General features: G+C 44.2%; 1 protein-coding gene across 3 annotated transcripts in view; it reads left to right on the top strand.

Moving 5' to 3' along the window:
* The window catches only part of ARHGEF9 (Cdc42 guanine nucleotide exchange factor 9), a 371,451-nt gene that overhangs the window by 270,925 nt on the left and 80,396 nt on the right, over window positions 1-20,130 (top strand). For all 3 annotated transcript variants that reach the window (XM_084814164.1, XM_084814167.1, XM_084814165.1), the window contains exon 6: window positions 14,478-14,672. In XM_084814164.1, coding sequence (XP_084670290.1) covers window positions 14,478-14,672 — 195 coding nt within the window. The remainder of the gene's footprint in view (window positions 1-14,477; window positions 14,673-20,130) is intronic.

The raw sequence follows: 20,130 nt of genomic DNA on the forward strand, positions 1-20,130 counted from the left end.
CTCCCAGCTGTCCATGGAGGCTCAGGTGTCAGCTGTGAGCCGGACAGCGCTGTATCAACTCCATCTGATACGGCGGCTGCGCCCCTTCCTTCCCGAGCATCTGCTCCCATCGGTAGTACATGCCCTGGTCTCCTCTCGTTTAGACTACTGTAATGCGCTCTACGTGGGGTTACCCTTGAAGACGGTTCGGAAGCTGCAGCTGGTACAGAACGCGGCGGCTCGCCTGATTAAAGGCAGCCGCCGGTGAGATCACATCACTCCAGTGCTGAAGGAGTTGCACTGGTTACCAGTTGTTTTCTGGGCCAAATTCAAGGTGTTGGTTTTGACCTTTAAAACCCTATATGGTTCCGGCCCAGCCTATCTTAAGGAGCGCCTCCAGCAGCACCAGGCAGGCCGCTTAACAAGATCAGCCTCGGATGGCCTTCTCTCTGTCCCATCAGCCAGGACAGCTAGACTGATGGGGACGAGGGAGAGGGCCTTTTCTGTGGTGGCCCCCACTCTGTGGAACTCCCTCCCTAGGGAACTCCACCATGCCCCCTCTTTAATGAGCTTCCATCGTGCATTAAAAACGTGGTTGTTCAGGCAGGCATTTGGGGTGGGTTAGGGTATTTTAGAAAATGTTTTTACTGTAGAATTTTATTGTTTTAAACTGTTTTATTGTGTGTTGTACATCGCCCAGAGTGGCTGGGTGACCAGCCAGATGGGCGATTAATAAATTTAATAATAATAATAATAATAATAATAATAATAATAATGGCAGCATAAAAGCAACATCTGGGATTGAGAAACCACTTAGGGGTCAAAAAGGTGAGCCCCTGGAGCTTTCCTCCCTCTCCCATTTTAAATCAAAGGTTCCATTAAAAAAAACCTTTCAGCTCAGCCCTAAACAATTTGTGTATTACACTAACACAGAAGGGGTGAGAAGTGATTTGGCTCAGGCTGCCCTGCAGTACAGAGCTCCACAGGGTAGTACAGGCTTTCCCAACCTGGTTCACCATGCTGACTGGGAATTATGGGCAATGCAGTGCAACACATCTGGAGGTCATCAAGTTGAGGAAGGCGGATGTAGTATGTTGTGGAGGCAGTATGGCTGGGGCCGTTAGTGGAGAGAAGAAGATACTCTGCAAATTGGCCAGATATGGCATGTTTTGATTTAGATACCATGAAAACTCAGCAAACCATGAGTTAAGGAACTATGATTTGGTGTGAATACTGAACTGAGAAGCTGGCTGTAGTTTGACACATCAGCCAACAAATCCGTATCAGAAGCCATAGATTGGAGTAGGTTTGCAAATCATGGCTTGTGTCAACCACCACGGTTTGGTGTGATGTATGAATTGGCAACCCATAGTTACAGCTGTGGATCCATCTACAGAGGCTGCTGTACTATGGAGGCAGGAATATACTTGGGAAGCTGAGTGCTGAGAAAATAGAGAACACGAGCAGAAATTAAAGAAGGGGAGGGGCCGTAGTTCAGTCATGGAGCATCTGCTTTGCATGCAGAAGATCCCAAGTTCAGTCCCTGGCATCTCCAGGTAGGAAAAAATCCTGCTTGAAACTCTGGAAAGCCATTGCTGTCAGTCAGTGTTGACAATACTGGGCTAGATGGACCAAGGGTCTGAGTCAGTATAAGGCAGCTTCCTATGGTCCTAAATAATGAATTCTCTGTTTATATTTTGTGAGCTCAAACTCTGGGTTTGAGTTCTAAGCTATCATTAGCACCAATTGTGTTTTGGTAATACTTCTCCATTGCACTGAGCTCTTTTATTATTACCTGCTAGAATGCATCTCTGATTGCTAAAAACAGGTCTCTAGGCTAATTCTGTCAAGGCTCGGTTGGGAAGAAGCCCAGAGGTGTAGCTCTCCATTGCATGGAATGGTGCGATTCTTCCTTTAAAAAATAAATAAAAATGAAGGCCTCTTTAGATCTCAGTGGCTCACATTGCCACTGGACACAAAGGACTTGTTCAGAGACTGCCAGGTAAAAGTTCTGCTTTGCCCTTTACTACAGTGCCCCTGTTTGACCCTAGCATTGCCCCTGGTAGGTTCAGCATTGTGGAGGAAGTGTTTTTGCAGTCTGACTCCCCCATTCCACCTTAGATGCAGTAGGACACAAAAACAGGAGCCGACAGCCATGTTCTTCACATTTCATTTCTGCTTCATCACACAAGACTTTCAAACTGACTCTCAGCTGTATTATCCCAGGAAAGGTACAACGTGTTAGTAGTCAGGAAATGGAATTCTTATGTAACTGGGTGGGTGGGGAGAATCAAAGGTGTCATTCTGCAAGGTTTTTATTCAGTGTTCGTTTATTGTTTCACTTAAGCTTCTACTTGCTCCAGTTCAATTCTGACACAGTCATAATATTAGGAATCAAATCCACTAAAATACAGAAAGGTTCCATATGTGCACAGGCACATCTGTGTATGTTTGCTAATAAGAAATAGTGTATGGCAATCATCCCCAAACTGTGGGCCATGGCACACTATTGAGCTATGGGAAATCAATTATGGTCCAAAGGATCCAGCTACAGAGGATGCTTCCCACTGTGTCTCTGCATGATTCACAAATCTGGCCTTCCTTCCTTCAGATCAGCCCCATCAGAGGACAAGTAATTTTGCCAAGCCTTTGTATTGGGTTTAGGTCATTCAGTCACCTCAGGTATATACAGACATAGAACAGTATTATGCATTCTCTGCAGAGTCACTGCTCTACGCCAGCGTTTACCAAACTTGAGACACCTGAATGTTGTTGGCCTACAACACCCATCATCCCAGACAGGGGCTGATGGGCATTGTGGTCTGGCAACCCCTGGGGTACCCACGACTGGGGAAGAGTGGATGTGAGGCTTTGCCTGAAACAGTGAATTGCTGTCAAGACCCAGCAGGGTCAGAAGCAAATGGTGCCATCCGAACAGGTCAGAGGTCAGATTTTGGTTTGGGTCAGTCATATTTGGAGAGCCTTCACTGGCGGTGGCCCTTTCTGGTGCTTCCTGAGCATGAAGTGATGTGCTGACGCTGGAACACTTTGCCCCATGTAAGGGGTGAAGCCGGGAGACATGCCTCCAAAGGGCCTGCGGCAGATTATCTCCTCCAAGATGGGATGGGAGCCAGGTTTCCAAGCAGGCAAGGCAAGAATGATCTCTCTCGGAGAAGGTGCTCAGACAGAGAAACCAAGCAAGGAGCAGCAGTTCTATAGGGTCAGCCAGGCCCCGATTGGCTCCTCAAGCCACTCAGCCTGACTGGGCTGGTGAAGCCTGGCGCCATCTCTGGCTATGAGAGGGGTGGCACTGCAGAGCAGCAGAGATCCGCCGGGAAGCCCCCTCTGCCTGAGAGCTGCCCCAGGAGGTGAGGTGCCTGGGCTCTGCTGCCAGAGCCCCCAGTTCAAGACCCCTGGTGCCTCAACAGTCTCATGCAGAAACATGCAGGGCGGGTAATATTTGTAACTCGCATGAGCCTCTGCTCTCAGAAATCCCGGAGACACTGGCATACAAAAGAGACCCTGGTTTGGGTCAGTCATATTGGGAGAGCCTTCACTGGCGGTGGCCCTTTCTGGTGCTTCCTGAGCATGAAGTGATGTGCTGACGCTGGAACACTTTGCCCCTTGTAAGGGGTGAAGATGCCGAGCCAAGGACGGGGCCATAGCTCAGGGGCAGGGCACACGCTTTGCATGCAAAAGGTCTCTGGTTCAATCCCCAGCATCTCCAGGGAAGCCGGGGGAAAAACCTCCTGCCTGAAACCCTGGAGAGCCACTGCCAGACAGTGGAGACAGTCTTGGGCTAGATGGATCAATGCTCTGACTCAGGATAAGGCAGCTACCTATATTTTTCTAAGGATGCAACAGCATGAGCAGGTGAGTGGCATTCACAGCCCAGGAAGGTGGGGGAAATCTCGCCCAGAGGGAACACCAGGGTAGAAGGATACCAGAGGAACAACTTGCAATAGGTCTTAGGCCCTCTGATTTCTTCCCCCTTTCCAATTCTGGCTTCAGATTTTGGAGGGCCTTTGGGCAAGTTGCCCCTCAGCAGGCCCGTGCTCTCCAAGGGGCCCATCTCCTCCTCCGTTGTGCAATCACTCACCCTGTAGGCCAGGGATTGGTAATGTCTGGACCACCAGATGTTGTTGGACTGGTACTTCCATCATCCCTCACTATTGGCTATGCTGGCGAGGGCTGATGGGAGTTGCAGTCCAATGATATTTGGAGGGCCTCGTGTTCTTCACCCTGCTCTAAGCCCAATCTGCATGACCAGACGAGGCAGAGAGGGTCTTCTCAGTGGCCACACCCAGACCGTGGAAGTCTTTATCCCAAGCGATCCATTTGTCCCCCTCACTTGCTATGTTTTGCTGACCAGTGTTGCTGTCCTAGCTGTTCCTGTTAGTTAGCATTATTATGTGGGAGATGAGCCTTCCCAAACCTAGTGCCCTTCTGATGTTTTGGACTTCAGCTCCTAGGATTCTCAAACATTGGCTGTGCTGGCTGGGGGTGAAGGAAGTTGAAGTCCAAAACTTCTGTAGAGCAAATTGGGGGAGGCTATAGTAGACCCTCATCTTAGAAAGTTTTTCTCTACCAAGCCTGTTTCCCATTTTTATGCTGTTGTTTTATTTACTTATGGAATTGCTTGTTTTGAAGCCACCCTGAGTGATGCAAATGCATTGGAAGGGCAGGGTATAAGTTTTCTAAATGAATACATTTCTAAATATCTCCCAAAGGGAGAGTGCAAGGCAAGTGGAGGGTGCTTCATCTCCTCACTCTTGTCATTGTGTACTTGCACTCTTGGATAGGTCAGCTGAACAGGGAGCAACAGCAAGGAGGAACAGCAACAGGGCCTGAAGGCTCTAGGGATCAGTAGTGGCCTGGCTTCAGGGGTGTGGGCATTGGTAATGGAACCCATTCCCTAGGGAGGTGGTGGGCTCTCCCACACTGAAGGTGTTCAAGATGAGGCTGGACAGCCACCTGTCAGGGATGCTCTGACTTGGATTCCTGCATTGAGCAGGGGATTGGACTCGATGGCCTTGTAGGCCCCTTCTAGCCTTACTATTCTATGATTCTGTGTTATACAATTCCTGCCACTCTTGCCATGTGGTTCAATATCATGCCTTAACCTAAGTTGTCCAGTGAGTCAAAATTCAGGAGATTCAGAATAGCAGAAAACTGTCCAACAGGGAGCAGAGCAAAGTTAGATGTTGCTTCAGCAGTAGTTAGGCTTCAACTGAGTAGCTTTATAGCTGGTGTTGCTGCCCTACCCCTTTCTGACGTGCCATCAGGGCCCTGATCCCCCTGCTATCTGTGCTCGTGGGAGTGGAACTGGTAGGTCTGCTCCTGGGGATGAGACCAATAAGGATGTAATTGTTTCTCCAGTTCTGCATCCTATTCAAGTGGTCAGCTAACCTCAAGTCTTCTCTGATTCCCCTGGAGTACTCCCCATCAGTACTGGGGCAAGCAGCAGGGTACTCCTCTCTCTCCGAGGTCCTGTGCAGTTCACAGCTGACTTCAACAGGAAGATGGTAGGACATGGTCCAGGTGTCTAATGATGCTGACCCCAGATGCCAGCTCCATCCCTTTCACTGGCCCTGGAAAAAGAAAAGCCTTGGACCAGTTGCAAGGCAAGGTCAGGGAAGCAACCAGTAATGAGCTGATATCTTCTCAAGTGGCTACTCAGATTATAGATCAGACTAGGGTTGCTTGAGGAATTCAGTCTTTGTGAATTCCAGTACAAACTGACATGATCTGCACCTCCCTGTCAGGCTCCTGGCTGACCCAAGCCCAGGGGAGACCTCTCTGGAGGAGGAGGATTAGGATTCCTCCCCACAGAAGACATGGGGCAATCTGAGCAGTCCCACAGCAAGGATGCCTCACATGATGTCCCAAAGACCCCCTTCGAGCCATCCCAAGCTCTGCTGTGGTTCCTGACTCTCCTCCCTCATCTCACCAAAGCACAGGTGATGACGAACCAGGTGGGATGCTCAGAGTTGTCAGAGCACCCGCCTGGCTCCCAAAAGACCCTTTCACCCAGGGTTTACTCAGGTGGAAGGGTCTACTTGGGAGCTAGGGTCTGCTTGGGAGGAGGAAGAGACAGCTGTAGCCACTGAAGAAACTGAGCCAACTTCAACTGCTGAATCAGGAACTGCCTGTATATAGGTCCCTGGTGTTCTCCCAGATTTTTGCTGCGTTATCAGCTCTCACTAAGCTTTTTGCTCAGGATAATCCCATACTAATGTGTGGATCAAACTTAATTATCCAGCTTTTTCTAAATGCTCCAGCATATTTCTTGACTCAAAAATGTATCAAAATATGTTTAAAATGTGTGTTTTGAGACAAAATGTTTAGAGTGCATATTTTATTTATTTATTTATTTATTGCATTTATACCCCACCTTTTTTCCTCTTGCAAGGAACCCAAGGCGGCTAATTGAATATTGAAAGCTAATTGTGTGTGTGTGTGTGGGGGGGGGGGGTTTCTTTAAAAATATGGAAATAGGATGGAACAGACTCGTGAGTGAACAAATGTAGAAGTGACAAAAGTTTGCACAGGATAACATGGCCTTCTCCAATCTAGCACCATCCAGATGTGTTGATCTACAACTCCCAGCATCCCCCAGCTGGCATTGGCTGGCTAGGGGATGCTGGGAGTTCTCATCTAATACATCTGGAGGCACCATGTTGGGCAAGGCTAGGATAACATCTATTGGAAATATTTTCATTCACTTTATGCTCTTGGGTGATTTATTGCATCAATAAATAGGGCTGGTGGAACGGGAAAAGTTTATTTCTTGTTTTCAGACCATGTTTTCATCTTTCATTTTTCTGGCACCTAGAGCCCTTTCTCCCCCCGCCCCACATAAGTAAACTGCAGATTATTCATGTTTTTATATGACTGTATCTGCACCAAAGGGATGGGGGAAAGCTAGGCTTGAGTAAGTAGCAAAATTATGGCCAGGGAAGGAGAACCTTGCTTGTAAGTGGGGTGAGTGGGAGGGGTGTCAAACTGAACACCTTCATCAGGCTTCCTAGAGGAATTATTTGTTTGTTTTTCTGACTTGATAATTTATGGCTTTCATTTATTGTCTTGTAATGTTTGTGGCTTGATTATATTGATTATTTTATATGGTTTCTGTGTTTTAATTTCTTCTGTTGTAAACTGCATTGAAGAGGCAGAGGGGAAATGATGTACAAATGCTATAAATAAATGTTAAAAATAAAACAAACAAGCTGTCACCAAAATATCAGGTGAAGAACAATTAGGAGTTCCTTCTCTGGCAAAACTTGAAGAGAGAAGCTAAAATATATTTCCAAATATATCATTTCTCAGGGTGCAATATGTTTGTGTGTGTGTGTGTGTGTGTGTGTGTCCGTGTGTCCATGATGCTTGTTTGAGATGTCACTTGAATTGAAATCGAAAGCGATTTGAAGTTCCTCCAGTACATCAGAAAAAATTGTGAGGGGTTTCAATAATTTAGGGCACGATCCTATCTATTGTGCCCTTGCCACTCAGAAGCCCCTGAACTTGGAGGCTTCCATGTTTCCTATACCTTGCTGGGCTGAAGCCGGCAGGGCGGGAGGAGCGGTGGAGGCAATCTTCACCTCCCTGTCCTCCGTCTTGGATGATATTTGCTAGATGGGCTTTTTACCCTGTCTAGCGAGGGCACTTCGGGGGCGGGGGAGGAGGATGGAGGAGACTCAGGATAACTTGCATCCTGGCCTCTCCAGTCTCCTCCCTTCCCTGCCCACTGGAGCTCCCCCTTTCCTCCTCTCCAAGGTTGCTTTTCTGACCTCGGAGAGGCAGCAGGAACATTTCTCTCTGCGCTGGCTGCGACAGAGAAGGGTATGGGGTTGATCTCCAACTCCCCCTTCCAAGGTCAGAGTGCTGTCTCTGAGCCTTCCGATGGTCCCTGAGATGCTCTCCCAGGGACCGTAGCATTGCTGTCTTATTTATTATACTTGAAACCTGTACTTATATGTGGTTTCATCTCCCATCCAGGGAACTAACCAGAAGTGATGAGCAAATCCTTTATGTAGTTGTTTAGAGATTCTGACATCTCTTTGGTTCTGCTGCACTCGAGTTTGTGCAGGATGCCTGAATATTGGGAAGTCGGAATGGATGTTGTGCATGCATCTAAAAGTTTGGGGTGGGGGTGGAGGGAGTGTTTTAACCCTTTAAAAAAAGTATACTTTTTTTAATTAAAAAGACATTGGCAGAACTGTACTACTACACCATTTTGCGATTGCACAAATAAAAATATGTTAAAAAAATAGGATGCCTTTTGGGGCAGGAGTTCATTTTATAATTTAGTTTTGGTGTGTTTAATTTAATTTTGGTGTGTAAAGAGACAGAAAGGAAGCCAAAATACCCCCCCCCCTCGCTTGCAAGGTTCTGGAAATGGAACTCCAGAACAATGGATTCTGACATTTTGATTAAATGTATTTGGTACAGTGGTACTTGAATATCTCAACTGGAATCCAGCAGAGGCATGTTATGTAGCATTTAACTAACCAGGTCTATGCCTGCTTAGCATAGCAGTGCTGAAGCAACAGTTGCCCCCAGACCATTCACTAGACACACAGCTGAGGAATTGTGGCAGAGCTTATTCTAGGCATCACCTCCACCTAACAAGGCTTTCTGAAGGAGAACTAACACGGAGTAGAACCACACATCCCTTTTCTGTGTTCTCTTCTGTCATAAGAATATAAATAGAGCCATGCTGGATCAGACCATGGTTCATCTAGTCCAGCATTCTGTTCATAGTTGGTTTCCAGCTGCCTGTGGGAAACCCACAAGCAGGACATGAGTGCAACAGCACCTTCCTGCCATGTTTTCAGGGCTTGTGTTACTTTGAAAACTGCTTTTCTACTTGGTCAGTTGTTGCCAAATTGCAAAGCCAAATCCTGCATTTTGCATGGGACTGAGTTAAGTTTCACCAAGAGGGCAGCCGTCAGGTTTTCCCCACCTGCGCCATCGACAGAGGTCCTCCTCCACATGGGATTGATTTGCACAATAGGTGCAGTGCAGCCATGCCCCTAGGAGTTGCTCCTAACCCATTCTTTTGCTTGGAATGGATCACATTGAACTCGCTGCTGAATCAAATGCAGCTAACAGTAAAACTGTAGGTAGACAAAGCCTAATTATAAACATGTGAACCTGGCTGGAACTGCACAATAGCAAGACCAAACTTTGCTTTACATGCAGTGGTGTGTGAGTTTCCCCCAACTTCTTTTTTAAAGACCAAAAACAACCTCTAGAGGCTGCAAGGTTAAACAGAAGAACAGTGGTGAGATTGCCTCCAAATCTCCCTAAACTGCCTATGTTTCTCCAGAGGGTAAATACAACTGGGATGGAGGAAAATGTGAGTGGAAGAGAAAGAGCTAAACAGCCCCCCTCTCCGCCCTATTGCTGTTCCTCCACTTAAACTCACAACTTCTCAAAGCCGCTTTTGTATTGTTTCAGTTTTTAAAAAAGAGTCAGGGGTGGGGAAAAGTACATGAAACTGTGTGTAAAGTCCCTCTTTTAATCAGCAGCTTTCACAAGCCAAGTGAGGCACCACTTTGTACATCACACTTTTTCAGTGTACACCAAAGATGTGTGAAGTGTATAGCTAAAAATATATATTTTTATTTTTTATTTCATTTCTATACCGCCCAATAGCCGAAGCTCTCTATATAAAGTGAAAGCTGCACTTTATGATTGTAAATGTGTATCATACATAGGAATGGGAGGGGGGGGGCTTCATTTGGTTCACTTTTTAATGCACATTTATCTAATTTGCCTTTTTGAACCTAAGTGTGAACAGTTATCCCTTGAAATCCACCCTTCTCCAAATTTTGCAACGGAGTTCTCCCATCAAAAATGTATATAAAAATGTGTATATTAGTGAAATAATGTTAAAAATGCATTATGTTATGGGAATCTGCTTCCAAAAATGCTTATATTAGGCAAAATTGTGTACAAAAATGTGTATATTAGGAGAAATGTGCACAAAAATGCATACAAATTCTTGTGCTAAGCTTAAACAATTCTCTGATATGGAGGTAGGACAGAGCTAGTTCAAGACTGGAAGAATGGGAAACTAAGAGAAACTGAAACTGACAGACTTGTCCATTCCTAATCATACTGATGCATTTATCAGGAAGCTGCAATTGGCTAGAGCCCTCTGACACTTGTAGCAGACCCAAGTTTACTTCTGAATAATATGTGCAATGGCCCTAATCGGGTGCCCAAAGAAATCCAGTGATCGTACAAATAGGACCTCTCAAGGACCATTTCTAATTTCTTCTCTATCCAGTGGATTTTTATTTACAGTAATTCTTTTCCTTGATTATCCAAATTTTCTAAAAGTGATGCCTAAACTTAAAAGGGCCATCATGTAACTTTTCCACTTCATTTTGAAAGTAAGCTATTTTATGTTCACTGCATCTTTAAATCTAACTGTTAGGAAAATTGGTGGGCCGTCCCTGAGATCTCCCATTTCTTGACCTTTAAAGCTCTCTGTAGGAAGAGAAAACACTGGCACAGTAATAAAAGGAATGTTGTTTGGCAAAATATAGCAATCAACTGGAGAAAGCTGAGAACATACATTGTAGAAAAACGAATTGATGGAGCCTTTTGCAAATTAAAAAGGCACAGCCATTCCAAAGGTACATGTTGTAAACAAATGTAGGAGCAGCAGCTTCATTCTTACAATAAGTTAGGTTATGAAAATTGAACACCTGTTAAAATACATTTCAATGCAGAGTATAATTTATGTGCTTTTCTTAGTCTGTGTGCTTTTTGCAACTTGGGCACTGAATACTAATGAAGAGAGTTTTTACATTTGCTGCAATCATTTTCACTTAAGGAGGAAAGGAAGTTTGCAAGTAAAAGAGCACCATGCTGTGTATTTATTGCTGAACTTGACATAATGTTTTTGTGGTTTATTTCCCCTTCATACTGCTTCGATTTAGGAATTGTTGAACATTTTTAGACCAATCTGGTTTCAGGTTTGGCTGTACCTTTGGGTCAATATTTTAGAGGTCTTGGAGGAAGCAAAGAGGAGACAGGAGCAGGAGAAATAAGAATACAAATGTCAGGGTGGTATGAACAAAACTAAAGGATAGATGTCAAAAATCAACAAAACTTTAAAGGGCTGAATTCTTAGTTTAATAAATGTAGGCTGCAATCTATACACACTTACCTGGGAGAAAGCCAGATTGAACTCACTGGGATGTACATCTGAGTAGAGCATATATAGGACAGCACTGGTAGGCTACAGTCCTGAACACACTAGTTTATAAACCTCATTAAATGAAGTGGAAGTTACATCTTGGTAAACAGGCATAGGATTGTGCAGTTTGGTTCCTATCCAGAGAAAAATTAGACTGCAATCCTAAACAGTTACCTAGTAGTAAGTGAATATAAATACATAAGATATCTGAAAGCAATGATACCTTAGACTTCAGCCACAGTTTATGTGGAGTTCCATGATTCTTATTTCTGAAGGATTTTATTTTGTTTGTTTGTTTTTAACCATGGTCAGGTTGCACCTGAGTGGAGGAAGGGTGAGTGGAAAAAGAGAGAGGCTGCTTAACTCTTTCCCCTTTGGCTGAGTTATCAGCTCAAATTCACCCTCCTTAACCTGCTTTTTCACCCACCAGATGGTCCCTCATGTCAGCCTTCCCTAACCCTCCAGATGTGCCAGGTTGCAACACCCATCATTCCCTGCTAGCATGGCCATTGGCTGCTGTATCTCCTCCTGCCCCCGCCCCACCCAGGTGAAAAAGCAGCTTGGGGAAAGTGATTTTGAAATGGAAAAAGACTGGAGAAAAAAGGGTTAAGCAGTCCCTCTCCTAGGGGGATGTTTCCGCCAGTGATTTACTCCCAGCCAGTCCAGTTTCATGTTGAGGTTGTTAGGGATAGATGACGTCGTGGCCATCTAACAGCCACCTAGAGCCTATCAGGGAAAAATTGGATTTCTTGAGAATGCTTAAAGTCTGATTTTTTTCCCCTTAAGTCGGGCTCTCCACATTATAGTTGCTGTGTGCCCCAACCCCCGCATTGACCTCGGGTATGCTAGCCCTGCCCAGGGGTGTACCTTTCACCCTGTCCCCAGTCAAGGGGTGCTTCCTCCCACTGTGCTGAATGAGGCTTGGCCACAAAAATAACAGAGTAGCCCCTCAATTGACATGGCACATGTCAAAGCCCAATTCCTTAAGTGCGATTAAGGGCGATCTCGAGCCTTTTATTCATTGCCTTCCTTATAGAGATCCTGCGGGTTAAAATGGGGGATGGTTTCTGTCTTTGTGTTCTCCCACCCCTTCCCAGCACAAGCATGTGTGTGTCTACTTGGAAGTAACTCCCATTGTGCTCAATGAGGCTTGCTCCTGAAATGCAGGTGCATCTGGACTTTCAGGGGAAAGGAGAAAGGGGGAGAGGGGGAAGCCTCTCTTATTGGTTGAACAGCCCCTGTCAGTCAGATGATGTTCACTCCAGCCCCCAGCCCCACTAGGAAGTATGTTCTGTGAAGTGATGTTTACTGGTCCAGAGAATTTGCTTGTGGAGCCCTTCTCACAACAAAGCCAATTCCTTAAAAAAAAAAAAAAATACGGTACTCCTCCATTAGCTTCTCCTTCTGTTGTCGTGGAAACATGGCCCTAGTGACCTTCCAGCACTCCAGTTTGCAGCTTGCCCTTGCTGCTGTAGGATATATATATATATATATATATATATATATATATATATGGTGGAAAGAATCACAGAACTCAGTGTAAGATGTAGTTAGAGTCTTTGCTGCAACTAACCTGTCCCATTGATTTCAATAGGACTTAAACCCAAATCATTTCTCTCAACTGGGACCTTAGCATGCATCTCTGGCACAATTAGGGATGGGGCATGGTTTGCATTTTAATGCAAATTTACCTAATTTCACATTTTCAAACCAATATGTGAACTGAAACTCCGTTATCCTTCAAAATTTCCACTTCTACAAATTTTGCAACAGAGGCCTCCAATCAAAAAATGCATATTAAAAGACATGTTAGGGGAAAATGCACACAAAATATAGATTATATTAGAAAAATTGCTTGCCAAAATGTGCATATTAGACAAAATCGTATTCACAGATACATGCATTAGGAGAAATGAATGCAAACATCCATACAAATTTTCATGTGAATTTAAAAAGAAAAGAAATTCTCAACATTCAGGATGGACCCAAATTAAGCTTGGTAAAATTTGAAATGAACTGAATTTAAGACTGGAAAAATAAAAAACAGACAAACTGAAATCGACAGATTTCGCCATTGCTCAGCAGAATTAAGCACCTTCAACTCCCATTGAAATCACTTGGATTTATGTGTGGACAGGTGTGCACAGGATTGCAGCCATATTTTATATACATATTGATGTATTTTACATCAGAGGTTCAAAATATAACAGATTTACTGGACAATGGGAGAGATAGTTCCTGATATGAAAAGTTAGGAGGATAAGTTAGCAATGTCCCATAGGAGCCTGCCTGGGTTTTAAGGTCCTTGGGAGATGCCCTTCCCTCTGTCCTGCACTGTCAAGAGTACATCTGGTGGGAATGCAAGATAAGGCCTTCTTGGTGGCTGCTACAAGGAGCTCACTCCCTGGCTCCATCTTTGTTGCCTTTTCACTGGTAGACAAAGACATCTTTATTCAGACAGGCTTTGGGCATCGAAGGGCGCAATCTTATGCATGTTTAGACAGAAAAAAGTCCTACAACTCCCAGCATTCCCCAGCCAGCTTTTTTCTCCCTTTAAACATGCATAGGATTGTGCCCTAAGCTGGTTTGTTACTAAAGTGGGTTTTTAAAGGGTGGCTGCTATTATTACTTTCTTACTGGTGTGCTTTTATTTGTGCTTTTATTGGGTGCATTTCTATTTAATGAGTTTTAATTATAATTTTGTTATTTTATCACTAATTTATTGCTAGCTGCCTTGAACACTATTTTAATGGAAAGGTTGGATATAAATGTAATAAACAAACAAATACACATATTATTTATTTATTTAAATCGCTTGTTTAAATCTGGGTTCAGAATATCTTTAAATACATTTTCACAGGCTCTCCATTTCTAGCCTTTGCTTTTTCTTATTATATTCATATTTGAACATATTAATTTAATGGATCACCTAAGATAGAGTTATATTCCAGACATTTTGTGAGTTGACTGGCCAATGTGCATAATGACTGGCAAGTGTGCACACTCACACCAAGGCGTGGATAGTGTGCACAAGTTGATACCATCCACATGGGATTTTGCACATTAGCCAGTCAAAATGCTGAGTTTGTTTAAGTTGGAGAAGAGGAGGGGATGGCTAAGTAATAGCCTTCAAAGGCATGAAGGGTTCCTTTAAGGAGGACAAGGGTCTACCATGGATTCAAATTCCTCCTGAAAACATTTAGGGAGAGCTGTAAGAACAGCTGAGTACTAGAAGATGTATCCTAAAGCCAATTTAATGTCATTGCATTGTCTTTCCCTACAGCTATGGGTCAACCAAGAAGATGGAGTGGAGGAAGGGACGAGTGAAGTACAGAATGGACACCTGGATCCAAATGCTGCTGACTGCCTCTGTCTCGGTAGAACCCTCCAGAACCGAGACCAGATGAGAGCCAATGTAATTAATGAAATAATGAGTACAGAGCGCCACTATATCAAACATCTGAAGGACATTTGTGAGGTATGCAGCCATCTTCTTGATTATTTTGTTTTCAGTTAAAATTGTCAGAGAGATCACTGGGTTGCTGGCTGAATATGACTAGTTGACCTAAATTCAGCTCCCTGCTCAGGGAGCACAGGGGGTGATCTTAGGCAAATCACTCTCTCTCCATCTAACCTACTTCACAGGGTTCTCGTAAGGATCAAGTGAGACAGCCCTTGGATGAGCATTTGAATCAAAGGTGGTTGACTGTGCAAGTGGCCCTGTTTGAATTACAGTGAGCAGAACTGAGGCAGGCATGGTCCACTTCTATTTTGTTGGACCCACCCTGCTTTCCACCTGCTACCCCTTTTCCCTCCCCTAAAAAAGCTTCGCCCTGAAGAAGGGGGAGTGGGTAACAGGACGAGGAGAGCTCCAGTAACAACAGGAATGGGGGTAGCATCCAGAGGCAGCTGGCATCGTGCCTTTGGACATTAAAATCAAACATTCAGAGAACCCCTTCAAGGGGTTCCAGGGGTTCAGCTTTAATGCTTAAAGGGTGCAAGTAGTTTCCTGGGTGAGTACTTGGATGCTCTCCTAGCACTAACCCCATGTATGCATATATGCTACCCTGAATTCCTTGGAATTACAGAGGGATACAAAGCTGATAAATTAAATTGTATTCTGGGTCTACTTTGGAGTAAAGTTGGGCAGGGCTTGACTTAAGCAAAACAGAACCATAAAGATATTTTTGTTGTTTTTCGGTTTCCTGAAAGGTCATTATGGACCATGGGCAAACAACCTGCAGCTCTATTTAAGGACCAGGGCGGGAGGAAAGTGTTGAACAGTGTTCTGGGATTCTGGACCTCTCAGACCTACAGAGCATATTGTTTGTCTCCCTGGCCAGCAAACAGTCAAGTGGCTTGTCAAGTCTTTTCTCTATATCTCTCTTTTTCTTCTGGGTTGAGCTGAGCACTGTAATCTGATAGTACATCGCATGCACGCGCGCACACATGCTCGCGCACGCACCCCCACTCCCCCCGGGCAGGCCTGATTTGATATGGGAACTGCTACAGGCTGATCTTTATCCTTTATTCATGGAAGTTGTAGAGGAAGTCAAACAGACACTCACAGAGGCAGAATGAGACCCCCCCCACACACACACAGACATCACAATTCTGTTCCTTTATTGTTCTTCTAGTTTGCTCTGTCCTGTGTTCAATTGCTCCTTAGTTTTGTTTAATTTGGAGCATGTCTACAATTCATTCTAGAACTGGAGCATACACAGTTACCACAGCTTTCAGTTCACCCTCAGTTCATTTTCATCTTCTCCCCTATTCCCTGGGTTACCGGTGTGCATGTGTGCATTGATGAAACACTCTAACTTTGATATGATTAGGATTCTTTTTCTGTGGTACTTTGCTAATGTGCTTCTGCATATTGGTAAAATACCACACTCACACACACACACAATCTTCGTTCAGACCTATGTACCATCACATTGGGTTTGCTTCCCTCCCATCTTACTTCTATTGTCATAAATGTGAAACACACCACCTCATCAGAATTATGAAAGTATAATAAAAGTACAGTAAAATATGAAGTCTAAGATAAGAAAAGGCATACAATTATTAATATCCCTATAAAATAGCTATAACCATCTCATTTTCTATTAAAAAATAGCTATAACCATCTCATTAAAAAGATAAAGAGACTCTACCTTATTAGAACAGTTCTTAGAAGTTCTTAAAAATACAGACAACTTTTCATAGAGAAAAGACAAATAGATTGAGGATTATATCATGGGGTGTTGCCACACAAACTCATTCACATGCACACACGAACTTGAACAGTGGAGAAGCCCTACTGCATCTATTCCACTTCAGAAACAAGACTAGTTAATTTGGATCTCTAAAAATTCAAGGAGGACATTCAGATTGGGGGAATTTTGAAAGCATTTTCTCTTCTCCAGTCCACCTCATCAAGCACTTGAAATTCAGGGGCTCAGTGAACTGTCTGGAGATGACAGAGCTTGTAGCATTGTTGGGATTGGACAGATGTAGCCTGATCAGTGGTTTGGACAGGAGAACCACTGGAGGTTCCATGTGTGGGAGTGGGGATACATACAATGAATAAATAGCATAAAATGCCACGATGAAAAAAATCTGTTTGGAGCCTGTCTTTTTGAACATGTGACACTTTGCCCCTCCAGTTGCACTGCCAACAAACACATTTCTGGGCTTAATTCAAAATACTTGTTGTTACCTCTATAATAGGGCTGGGCAACCTCAGCCTAATTTCAAAAGCTCTTTCTTTCGCCACCCCATAACATAAATTCCCTGGGCAGTTCACAAACAAATCCAACATTAAAATACAGTTTAAAACTATGAAAACCATTATAATTAGAAACACAATTAAAAACCTCCAGCAAGAGTGGCCTATCATTCATCCAGCAGCCTGCCGGGCAGGGAAGAAGAGGGTATCAGAAAGGAAGAGAGAGGAAGGCAGAAAATGTGATGGCCCCACCTAACGCTGGCTTCAGCCTTTACCACCATCAGCATGCAGCCCCTGACAGATTACCCCATAGTGAAATGATCCCTTGGCAGAAACATAGTTCCCCACTTCTGCTCTAGAACCCTAAACTGTTAGGATCCAGAGTACTGAAAGGACCACCTTTTCCCATATGATTCTCCCTGCCCTCTGAGGTCAACTAGGGAGGCTCTCTTGTGCCATCTGCCATTATCTGAGCCACATGTGGAGGGGGGGGGATGAAGGAGAGAGCCTTCTTGGTAGCAGTACCCTTCCCGGTAGCGGCTGTAGGACTCCTTGTCCAGGAGATCCATCTAGCTCCCTCCTTACTGTCTTGCTGTACTTCCTTAAGGCCTTTCTGTTTAGGCAGGTGTTTAATTTGGTCAGCTAGTAATTTGTTTGTTTATTTATTGCATTTCTATACTGCCCAATAGCTGAAGCTCTATTTGGGATTATTTTATCTGCCATCTTGGTCTGATTATATGTTGTTGTTTTTAAAGTTGTTTTGATTATTTTAACATTGATCTTTTACCTCTTGTTAGCAGCCCTCATCACTTGTATAAGTGGAAAGGCAGTATGTGAATTCCCTTCTACCACATAATATTTTTTTAATTAAAGGGCTGGATCCACCCTACTGATTCCAGTGGTCCCTCTCTATGGCAACTCCGAGGCTCTGGAACGGCCTGCTGAAGGAGGCTTGGTTGGCCCGCTCTCTGTTGTCCTTCCGCTGTCAGGCAAATAGGTTTTAATTCAGCCATGTTTGGGGCATACAAACTAGGGTGGCCACTTGTGAATGGCCAGAAAAGAGGACATGCATCACCAAAAAGGACCAAAAAAGATGCCAATTTGCATGTAAATTTACGTATGCTAATGTATATCTGTAGATGCACATTTAGAAATGATTATTATAATTTAACTAGAAATACAGCACACCTCACCGTAGTGTGGAGACCGTGAGCAGGCGATCTGTGCCTTGCTCAGCCTGCTGTCCACCCTTTCGAGTAGAGGACTGTCTTCTGTAAAAGAGGACACATGGCTACCCTATGATAAACTGGTCTATGGCTGAAGGCAGTTCAAACTGGATGGCGCTGTTTATTTCTTGTATTGTTGTGTTTGTAACTGCATTTGTAATGCATTTGTTTTATTATGTTATGTTTTAGTTAAGGTTTTGTTTTTAATCTGTATTTTATTGTTAGCTGCTTTTTCCCCCCCAGAAGGCAGGATATAAGTTAAATAAATAACAATAAATACCAATCTAAAGTATCTAAATCCCATCATAATATCAACACCACAGAATTCCCATTCCTAACATAGGCTGGGTTACGTAGTATTTTCAATTGCCAGATAACTGGGAATATTCTTGTGCATGCACAATGAAATGTCTAAACACAGTTTAGTATTTCAGGGCCAATAAAAACATAGTAAAATCAAAACCTGGTATGGCCTCTGCTGCTTATTGTATTTACTTAGTTTCTTGGCCCACCTAGGCATATTTAAGCATGCACAAATAGCCAATTAGAGGGGAAATGATCATAGCAAACATTAAAAATCCACTTGGCCGCTATCAGTTTAATGCAAACACCATATGTCAGCCCAAGATGGGGGGGGGGGTTAATCGTTCAGACTTGGATTTGTTCCAAGCAAGGGGAGTTCAGTAACTGTAGGGCAGTGACTAGCATGACTGTATCCATGCATTTGATGATGTCAGGGTGGACACTGAGCCCATAGAATCCCAGAGTAGTTCTGATGCTGAGGAAGAGCAGTCGCTCCTTTGGGAGAGGAGCGCGCTCCTTTTTTCCCAGGACCAACAGCTGACGGAGATTCCTCCCACCCACATTCCTAGTTTAGAAAGCAGTCCAGGGAGTGACTCAGCACAGATAGCAGACTGGGGGGGATGCGCGGCGCAGACGCAGAGAGCGGCGCCAAATGGTTCACGCTCAAAGAACGGTTGCGCCCAGAGGATCCAAGGGAAAAGGGGAGGGATTCTCCCTAGTCCTTATATTCAGGGGTCTGCCAGTAATTGCCCTTCAAACGGGGACCAACTGTTCTAACTTAGGGCATAGGGATGCTGCTGCTCAGATCTAGTTGCTACCTGTAGAGCTGTTAAGTTGTAAAAGAAGAATAAAGCTTTGAAAAGAATCCCTTTGTCTGTGTCTGGACTTGGCTACTGGATTAGACTGAGAGCCCTCCAAGGAGCCCTTGACAGATGACCTAACATAGCATGTGAATGGTGTTGGGGGTTTATTTATGCATTTATTTAATTTGTATCCTTCCTTTTTGACAAAGAATGGCATTCAAGGTGGCTAACAACAACATCCTAATCATCTTAATTAAAGCATAACATAAGAACAAATAAATTAAAAACACAAGTAAAAACACAACCATAAACCAAATAAGCTGCACCAACCGATTAAAATACCTTGTCAGCAACAGACTGGCTTACATGCCAAAGGCCTGCCTGAATAAAAAAAAGTATTTGCCTGCCTGCAGGACAACAGAGAGGAGGCCAACCTAGCCTTCCTCAGCAGGCCGTTCCAGAACCTGGAAGCAGCCACCAAGAAGGCCCTGAAGGGGTTGCTTGTCTGTCTGAAAATTGTGAGATGAAGGAGAAGCCACAGTATTTGAGTTTGGAAGAACCGTGCTTCAGTGGGTAGGCTGTGAGCAGTAACCAGTTTGCTCCCCAGTGTCAAGGTGTTTTGTACCAGTAGTACAATCATTTTCTTTTTTATGATTGAGCTTTTGTTGTTGTTGTTGTTGTTGTTAAAAGAGGAGAATTTGAGGAAGACTGGAGAGGAGAGAGAGATTGTGTGAGAGAGAGGGAGAGAGGGAGTTTTAAGGTCATTTCCAGAAGCCCTGCTCGTTGGCCCACCATGAAGATAAGGGAGGGAGCAATCCTACGGCCACTAGTCAGTGGCAAGACGGGCATAGGATATGTGGTTTTCCGGGAACCAACCTCAAAGCCCGCACTCTG

This window comes from Heloderma suspectum, chromosome 9, assembly GCF_057233095.1.
Source record: "Heloderma suspectum isolate Gila_16-S chromosome 9, 16-S_ref, whole genome shotgun sequence".
Taxonomy (NCBI): Eukaryota; Metazoa; Chordata; class Lepidosauria; order Squamata; family Helodermatidae; genus Heloderma; species Heloderma suspectum.